This window comes from Coffea eugenioides, chromosome 4 (genome assembly GCF_003713205.1).
Source record: "Coffea eugenioides isolate CCC68of chromosome 4, Ceug_1.0, whole genome shotgun sequence".
Classification (NCBI taxonomy): Eukaryota; Viridiplantae; Streptophyta; class Magnoliopsida; order Gentianales; family Rubiaceae; genus Coffea; species Coffea eugenioides.
In genome coordinates, this window is record NC_040038.1 from 32,145,984 (window position 1) to 32,156,024 (window position 10,041).

At 39.3% G+C, this 10,041-nt stretch overlaps 1 protein-coding gene across 1 annotated transcript; it reads right to left on the bottom strand.

Annotated features, from left to right (window-relative positions):
* Positions 1-2,362: 2,362 nt before the first annotated feature.
* LOC113769248 lies at positions 2,363-3,232 on the bottom strand. The gene has a single exon (XM_027313713.1). The coding sequence runs from the start codon at positions 3,230-3,232 to the stop codon at positions 2,363-2,365; it is 870 nt and encodes a 289-aa protein (XP_027169514.1).
* Positions 3,233-10,041: the final 6,809 nt, after the last annotated feature.

Below are 10,041 nucleotides of genomic sequence, written 5' to 3' on the forward strand. Positions count from 1 at the left end.
TAATGCTAATAAGACACTTGGTATCTAGGTAATTCCAATAAATCACAGGGATTGCCATTGGATAAATCCAAAAATAAATGAGACCATGAAACAAATGAAAGAATATTATATTTACACAATCAATGATGAAAATCTCCGTAATTTGAAAACAAAAATTAATTTAAATGAATCTGTAAACTTAACAATTTATATTGGATAAACCAAAACCCTTTAATCTCAAACAAATTATCACCGTTGACTCTTTGGATATCATCCTTCCAAAATTCAATGTCGGCAATCGAACCACAAGGTGAATAGAAATTTCAACGAACTGAGTCACCAGCCTTTCAAATCCAAGCTTACTTCTCCTTATAAAATCCTACCTTAGTGCCCTTTCGGGTTTTCACTAATGAACCAATCCTGCCGATAGCCTTCATCAACTCAAAATGTGTTTAAGAAATGATGGCATCAGTGCGACAAAACTTCCCTTGCAAATTGGCGAAGATGTATTGACATCATTTGTCATTTGATTAAGAAAATTTCCTTAAAGAGGTGGTGCAAAGAACGGAAGTCAGGACTTTTGGCTTTTGTAATGGGGTCTGGCGGGGTGATGAGAAAAGGTTAAGGCTTGAAGGCAGATTTTATGAATGGTTTAAAGGATCTGAGATCGCATTGTTGCGCCAACCCTATTTCAGGGTTAAATCAAAACTTGCCCCAGTTTATTCTCAATTGAGGCTCTCTTTTCTTTCATTTTTCTTTTCTTCCTTTTTCATTTTCGGCCTTCTGCCATTTCATTGAAATTTTCAAAATTTGCCCCAGTTCATGCTTAGCCGAGGTTCTCTTTTCTTTCATTTCCTTTCTTTTGGCCTTCTGCCATTCCTTTGAACTTTTCAAAATTTGCCCCAGTTTATTTTTTAATTGAGGTTTACTCTTTTTTTTTCTTTTATTTCTCTTTCTTTCGGCTCAAACTTACCCCAGTGTGGGGTTTACGATTCTCAGGGGTTATCAAACGAAATGATTTATTCTGAAGGTTCAAAAGGGATAACTAGGGATAAAATGTTTAATTGGAAAGGAAGAGGGCCTAACTTTCATTCCATTCTTCGCATGTACCCTAAAAGGAAACTTCCATTTATCAGATGAAAATTTCTTACACATCTCCGAATTGATTGGCTGAGGGAACAAGTGCTCCACCAAGCAATATCTTTTTGATAATAAGAGCACCTTGCCAATTCGCGGCGAACTTTTCTTTTGGCTTCATTTTGTACTGACGAAAACCACCTTAATGCTTTGCTTCCTCGTCTGAATGGTCATGATTTGACCCTTTAATGGTAATCACGGACCAATCCTTTTGATCATATTGACCATGATGGACTGTGTTTAACTGCTTCTTATTCCTAATCTTGATCCCGATTCGGCTTGAACTTCTTTTTATTCCATTCGGGCTTCTTTGAAACATTTTCGGATGTCTTTTCACCACTCCTCTCATTTTGAAATTCAAATTCTCATTCGTGAGATCGTTGCCATCAAATTTTTGAACAGTGATATCCAAAGGGTCAGACGATTTTATTCTGAGCCATCTGAAAAGAATGTGTAAGTCACAATATATATATAAAACTGTACATTTTATTGAATTTATAGACAAAAACCAAACTTAATACCATGAAACGTGTCTTTAGCAGTCACTTGATTGAAAACTATTTACAAAAGACATAGTTAAACAAAAGACACATGTATGAATGATTTTTATTGGTTTTAACCAAAACAACTCCCCAAATTTATCGAAACTTCCCTTCAAGAGGGAGGAACCTCACTAATTCAGCCATTCCCAGGATTTTCAAATTTCTTCATTGGGGGTAAATGCCTCAAAGGTGTCCTTGTGTTCAGGAAAGGGATTCGTACTTATGCTCAGTCCTTGTTCTTCCCTTTTCCTTAACACTATATCTCCTGTTTCGATCATGTCCTGGATCTTATGTTTTAGTACCCAACAATTACTGGTTGAGTGACCGGGCGCTCTAGAATGGTAGGCACAAGCGGCTTGAGGGTCGTACCCAGCAGAGAGACCTCGACGAGAGTAGTTTGGAGGAGGTATGTCATCGATTTCACCGGCGGCCTTGAGCTGTTCGTACAGTTGGTCAATGGGTTGGCCTAAGTTGGTAAAAGTTCGAGATCGACCAGGTTTTTGTATTTTATTGGTTTGAGGAGGGTTGTAAGTCTGTTGATTTGGTGGAGCAGGTCTGGGATTATAAGGTAGACGAAGTCGAATTTGAGAATTGTTTTGAGATATTAGGGAAGGCATTGTAGGTGGGCTTGCATAGTTTGGCTGAGGTCGAGTATGGTAAACAGGGCATGGGTTTGGGTAGCGAGATGAATATGTGTGGTAACGTTAGGATCTGGGTCTTGAAAACGGTCCTTGGTCCCACACAAAAGTAGTTTCCTCCTCTTTCTTCTTACGTTGAGGCTCCCTTCTATTATTACTTTGACCTTGCAAGGCGTCCAACTGTGATTTTAAAGCTGATACATTGACAATTTTCCCTGCTTTGACGTATTCGTCATATTCCTCCAACTTATTGATAATTGCTGCAAATGACCATCCCGTCATGCGAAAAATCTCCTCAAAGTAGGGCGGGTCATGAGTTTTGATGAACGTACGAACAATCTCATCTTCAGTCATGGGAGGCTCCACCTTGGCGGCCAATTTCCTCCATCTCTTCGCATATGTCTTGTGGTCCTCGGATGGTTTCCTCTTGGTTCCCTCCAATGTGGTCCTCGTTGGAGCCAGCTCGCAATTGTATTCGTATTGCCTTACAAAAGTGGTTGATAAGTCCATCCATGTCCTCATATCCTCAGGCTTCAAATTGGAATACCAGTCCAGTGCATCGCCTTCTAAGCTTTCAAGAAACAAATGAACTGGTAGATTCTCGTCATCTATTGGCTTGCCCAACTTGTTGGCAAACATTCGGAGATGCGTCTTGGGGTTGCCCATTCCGTCATACTTGCTAAACTTGGGCGTTTTGAAACCCATGGGCAATTGCATATCCGGAAATAGGCATAGCTCGTTGTAGTCCAGACCTCCTTGTTTGTTCAAACCTTGGCTTTTCCTTATGAATTCCTCAAACCGATCCAATCGCTTTAGCAAATTCTTATCCATCGATGCAGACGGCTCCCCAGCTTCTGCTTTCGCTTGGGTGGCGGTATCCATGTTAAATGGCTCAGCGATGGAGTAATAATGTGGTCCCTGAGGTTCGAGTGGCATATTCAGACTAATGTGTGGATAATTTTAGGGAATTTGGGGGTGAGGAGGATTGGTTTGGATAGCGGGTGCCTGGGTATGGGGTAAGCCATGAGTGGGATAGATAAAAGTTTCTTCACGCGGATTTGCAAAATGCGGGGTAAAAGGGGTTTGAGTATAGGGTAAAAGTATTGGTTGCGGTTGAGGTTGGTTAGCAGGTAAAGGCTCAGGTTGACCACCGCTACCACTACCAGCAACCAACTGGTCGATCACGCGCCGTTGTGTGGTCATTTCCATGTTCAGCTCATTGAATTTATTCAAAACTTCGCTCAGTTGAGCTCCTAGGTTTGCCAAATCAGCTAACGGGGCCGTTACAGGCATGTCGGATGATTCCGGGTGTGTACCCATGTTTACACAGTTTCTCAAAGCCTGACTGCGAGATCGTATAACGATGGGGCTTTTTGTGTAGCTATATTTGAAAAACACCTGAAAATTTAGGAAAAATCCCTATTTAGACTCCCTTTCTGGCTTAACTGCTATTAAAAGAAAGAAAAAGAAAGAGAAAAAGACACGAGTTAGTATAAATTAAAGTAATTCGGATGCAAGTCCTATGGGGGAACCCTTTTTGTGCCAAGGGTAGGCCTAGAATGAAAATGCAATCCTCCAGAGCAGGCACTATACAATACCTGATGGATCCGATCAACTTATTGAGTGAAAAATAATTTGAAAAAATTTGTCCAATTGGAGTGAAAAAGGGACTTTTGTCCAAAAAATGAGGACAAAATCCGAATGGATTGCTTGTTTTGATCGACACACAAAATGATGTGTGAAAAAAAGTCTACTCTTAAAAGGATTACATGTCTCGACTAGTTTATTCAGTGAACCTTAGACTTAGACCCTAAAAGGGAAAAAACAGGTCAAAGGGATTGGATGAAATTGATGATTTATTCAAAATTGACTAGATCACCCCAAAAATAGGTAAACTGGTCAAATGAATTGAATGGAATTGATGATTTATTCAAAAATCGATCAGATCACCCTAAAAAGGGTAAATTGGTCAAATGAATTGAATGAAATTGATGATTTATTCAAAAATCGACCAGATCACCCTAAAAATGGGTAAATTGGCCAAATGAATGAAATGGAGTTAATGATTTATTCGAAAATGATTAGATTGTTCTAAAATTGAATGAATTGACAAAATGGATTGGATGAAATTGATGGTTTATTCAAAAATCGATTGAATTATCTACCCATTGGTAGTTGAAAAATTCATTGCAATGCTTTAGTCTATGAGCCTTCTAAAATCAAGATTTGGCCTCAACATGTTTTCCATCTCAATAATGAAGAATTATTTGTGAATTTCTGCAAATTAATGTCCTTTACGCAAGGGATTTTTATGTTAAAATGGCCAAAGAATGATTGTTAGACGCTCATATTCTAATGTGCAACAGTTGCTTTGCTCTCAATGTCATTATTGCAGAAGGAATTGGATCCTACCTTACCTCGTGCACTATCCCTTTGGATGGTACAGGAAATATAAACGTGCGAGTCTCATTGGATTATATATCCGAGACACCAGGTGGTTTATTCCTAAAGTGGGATCCCCTAAATGGCATTCCCTCTAGGGTTTATGCATGATACCAATTTATCAAAGCAATTAAATATGCAATGAAATCATGACCTAAAATGGAACCCTTTGTACGCCAGGGTGGGCCTAAACGAAATGTATTAATGCAGCAAATGCGAGGCATTGAATTTAAACGTGTCTCATCAAATAGGGCAAGCTCCTAAAGAGTACCATGCCAGGACTCTTACTTTCTAGGGCTTATGGATGCGATGGAGACAAAACCAAGAAGAGTTAGTTTAATCAGGTATGACACATAACACATTGTAGCAAAGCAATATAAAGAGATCAAACAATAAAAGGAAAAGAGGGGTTGGATCCCTCCCCTCGTGGATAGTGTCCCTAATAGGGTAAGACAGACTCTACCCTAGGTAAACTATCATGGATGCATGAGGTATTGGCTCACTAATGCATCTAGATTCGACAGGTTTTAGGTCCCCGAGCCTTCAGACTTGGAAACCAAAGGTCATCAATCCCAAGGTTCTTTGTCGGTGGCTCGAGCGATTCTCCAAACATTGCTATGCACATGTCGTGTCACGGCTACATGTCTGAGTGAATCTATCAAAAATCCTCAACCTTCGACTAAAAGCTAAAGGTTATTAACCCACAGCTTAAAGCGGAAGATTGAGTGACCCCTCGGATCATGCTACGCACACGTCGTGTCGCAATCACACGTCGTGTCGCAATCACACGTCCAAGTGGGTCGTCTAATCCTAATAGGGTGGAGTGGCGTGACAAACCACTAAAAGAAAAATAACTGAGGGATAAAAAAAAAAAATAAAGCGTATGCACGTATGCTAGTGCTCACGTTTGGAGGGGAGGGATTGAGGACCAACGCGAGGCTCTAGGGTAAAATCCCCCCACCCAAATGTAATGCAAAGCGTGGGATCACATAAATAAACCATCCATCCATCACATCAATCGTACGCAAATAGGCGAGGGAGTGAGTTGATACGCGTGAAATGCAAAAATCCTAAAAAGAAAAAATGCAACCTTAAACATCCAAATGCGATATATGAAAAGGTTAAAAGAAGAAAAAGATTGACTAAATCAAATTTGCTCGGACTCTCAAAGTCCTCAGTGGAGTCGCCAGCTGTCGCGCCCCATTTTTTGAAATAAAAAATAAAAGACGAGTTTAGAAAAATTGGCTTTTGATTCAATTTTTTGATTGGAAAATGAATTTTTGATTTAAAAAGAAAATGAAAAACATGGGTCTAAATGGGACTTGAAAATGCGACGATTTGACCCAAAATATAGTTTAGAAAGGGTTTTTTGAATGAAAAATAGAGTCGCCACTTGGTATAGAGTTAAGGTGTACCAAGTCACCTAAAAATGAATTCTTCAAAGAAAAAAGTAGAATACCCTTTTTAAACGACTCCAAGTCTACGAAAATCAGAGAAAAAGATTCGGGAGTCACATTTGAAGAAAGGGAAGGCAAGGATAAGAATTCAAGGCACCCTTTCAACCTAGCCAAGGCTAGTTGCGCAATTTAGTCAAAGATTTTCTTATTTTAACCTAAAGATTTATCACATTTGGATGTACTATATGAATGCAAACCTTAGACCTAAGAGGGTATCGGGGGGTCAAAATTTCTCTTCAAAGCTCAATTGGTGCCAATCACATTAATTGTGATGCCCAATGTGGACTCTTTGTAGAGGTCACGAATAATGCAAAAAAATATGAGACTCTAAGAAAAGAAAAGGAAAATAAAAATAATTATACAAATATACGTGACCTAAAGGAATGCATCATGTCGGGTACGGGGGACTAATGTTTGTGACTCAATTTTCCCTTTAATAGAGGGAATACGAGCGTGCTAAGGTTAGAAAGCCAAACTCGTCCATATTCCATACCCAAGGGGTTTTCCTATCTAATCAAGCAAATGACCTAACCTAATTCTAATGCTTAGATGAAATGCAAGTCTAATGTCATGTTTCATACAAAGGGGTAAATAATATACATATAAGGGAAAATATGGGGGAAGGGATATACGTATATGGAGGGATGTCATGCAAAAAATGATAAAAGACCCTAAAAAGTGAAAAATATGCATGAGAATGTAACATAGTCATACAAACATGATCTAGCGTAGGAGGTCCCTAAGGGTCTAGTATTGGACTAGCCCATATCTAGGAATTCTCACTAGCATTGGACTAGTGAGAAAAGTCGGAACAAAGGACTACAACTAGCGTTGGACTAGTGTGTATTCGGGAAAAAGACCACAACTAGCATTGGACTAGTGTGGTGACGTCACACATTCATTACAATCAAATAAATCATGTAAAGTCTAATAAAGCAAATAAACACATAAATCACATATAGCACATAACACATAAGCATGGTATCTAGATGCAAGGCCCTAAGAAAGCAAGTAACACGTAGCACGTAAGCATGCAAACCACACAAGCAAAAAAGAAAGCAAATAAAACCCTAACTATTACATTTGAGGGGGCCTACTACAATCTAAAAGGGTAAATAATAAAAATAAATAAATAAATAAATAAATAAACCCCTAACTATTACAACTCGGCATTCAAGTGCCTTTCAAATGATCGAAATTGAGCTAAAATAAATATACAAAAACTAAAGCCAATAAATCAAATAAATAAATAAAAACATTCAAGAGGACATGCAGTTTAAACATGTAAAGTCACATAGGCACATAGGGTCAAATAAAGTGAGCAATAAGGAATAGAGTATACCTCCCTTGAGTTGGGGCCCTAATGGAGTGAAATCACTTATTTACCCTCCAAACTAATAAAAGAGTCAAGGCATCACTTTAATCAAGAAATAATCACACGAAATGGGAATAAACATGAGGTTGAATCAATCCAAGGAATTTAAAGGAAGGTGAACAACCCATTAAAATAAGTAATGACTTGATTGCAAAAACTAAAGAAATTTGAGGGGTCAATTTGATTGATTTATTGAAATTTCTTGGGCCATAGTGGCATTAGATTGAAGTTAAGGGGAGCCAAGTGCAATTTTTATGAAAATCCCATGCATGCAAACTCTACGAACGAAACAAACTTTCTGCAACCAACTTTCGCGAACTCTTGAAGCCTTCTGCAAATGTTTTTCCTTGCTGCAAAACTGGCAGCTTCAACCCACGCGGCATACATACCAAAACATTCATAGTTTCGGATTAAAGCGTGCAACTTCATCATTGATCATTTAGGCACAAAGCTTAATTAGTAAACTAGATGACTAAAACCAGTTTTTTGGTGGGCTGCTGCGGCAAAAAGAACAGCAGAAACGCAGCTTTTCCTAATGGTATGAAGTTGCAGAAATCCTTTGTTATTCACTCAAACATGTCTGTGTGAGGCAGCCCAAGCAAGGTCTGTCAAATCGACAAACTGAAAACAAATGCAAAGCCTTCAACTTATGCTTATTATTCCTACCTCAGAGTGTTTCCCAACGGATTCGAAAGTGCAACCATATATGAATATATAAAAAAAAAATGCAGCAGAGGAATATAAGGAGTAAGCTTGAATCGATCCTGACTAAAAAAAACAAACCTTGCGTAACTTTTTTTTTCTACAATTCCAGCAAGCAAATGAAACACTTAGATACCCCAATGAAACCTGTAGATGCATCAACTAATCTACACATGACTCGGACAACAAAATACAGCCCCAACGACGTGAATTGTGGGATCCGGAAACAATAACAAACAAGACATCAAGACCTTTAGATGTCATTCAAATTTCTGTTTTCTTTCTGCAACTTTTCTGCTGCAACCTTGCGGCTTATACTCACACAAACAGTGTTATGCCAAAAAATTCAAGTGAACCCAGCAATCAAATGCTCACATCAATCTCCAAATCACCATTGTTAACATAACCGAAGTACAAGATTAACGGCAAAACTGATTCATTCAAAAAGCTTTCCACCCTTTTTCTTTGGTTTCATTATCAAACGTATAGATCAGATGAATCAATCTCCAAACAAACAACAAACTTGCCACTTACAACATTTAACATTGAAACCCAACATCAAGACTACACACACAACAAGAAAAAAAGCAGAGCAGCGATCAACGAAGCATTAGAACAGATTTTCCTAAAACCTCATGCCATTTTATGAACGCGGCCTTCAGATATTCAGCAAACGAAGATGAATGAAAAACTCAATGATACATGAACGCAAAAAAAACAGGGAAAGGCTACCTTCGCTCCCTTAAACGGCAAAGCAGCGCCTGAATGGCAATGCAATGAACTTCAGCGTAGGCCAAGCGAAGCTGGGAAAAGTTTCACCTTTTGCTACGACTGCCTTCCAGATTCCGCACCACCTCTCTGCTTGCTTCCTTCTTGGCCGAAAGCTTCTCACTTTCTCCGCTACTCTACCCTCCCTCAGTCTTCACCAGATTTCCAGCCGTCACTTACTCTCCCTTTTTCCTAGCCCTCGGTCTCCCTTTACCTTTTCCCGCAGCTACCTCTTCTCCTTCAAACCCTAGCCGCCCCTTCCCTCTTTCTTTCATCAGCCGTCAAAACTCTCAGCCCCCTCTTTTCCTTTCAACCGAAGCCTTTTCCAAACTCTCAGGTTTCCTCTTTTTTCCTCTCGATTTCCCTTCAGCCTCTCTTGTTTTCCCGGATCTTTAGCTTCCCGTAGCTTGCTCTCCCTGTTTTTAGCTCTTCTTCCAGCTTCTTAAACCCTACATTCTCTCCCGGAAGCTCTCTCTTTTATCAAACTCCAGCCGCCTCCCCTCTATTTTCTTTCCTCTCAACCTTAGCCGCTACCCAATCTTCCCTTCTGTCTTTTTTTTTTCTCTCGCGGAGCTCCTTCGATCTTCCCCTCTCTCCGTTTCTTCTCCAGCCGTAAAAAACCTACCCCAAAACTCCCCCAACTCAGCCGCCTCCCTTTCCTTTTATATCATAGAACCCTTAAACCCTCATCTGGATGGTCACAAACCACCCCAGCTCAATGCCTCTTCCTTGGCCATCCGATGGCTATTGTTCCAGAAGGTTTTTGATAAGAATCCAAGGGGATGAGGTGGCCGAAGGTTTGGAAGAAAGAAAAGCAGGAAAAGAAAAAAAAAAGAAAAAAAAACGTGGAAAATGGTATTCTTCATGATTCTGTAATTCCGCTGCATGCGTGGATTTTTTTCTTTTTTTTCTTTTTTTTATAATAACTTAATAAAAATGAAAATAACATTTTAACTAAATCAAGTAAAATGAGCAAAACCAGGAATAAAAGATAAAATGCT

Coding starts and splice junctions, on each gene's coding strand:
- LOC113769248 (XM_027313713.1), bottom strand. CDS start 3,232: ATGCCACTCGAACCTCAGGGACCACATTATTACTCCATCGCTGAGCCA.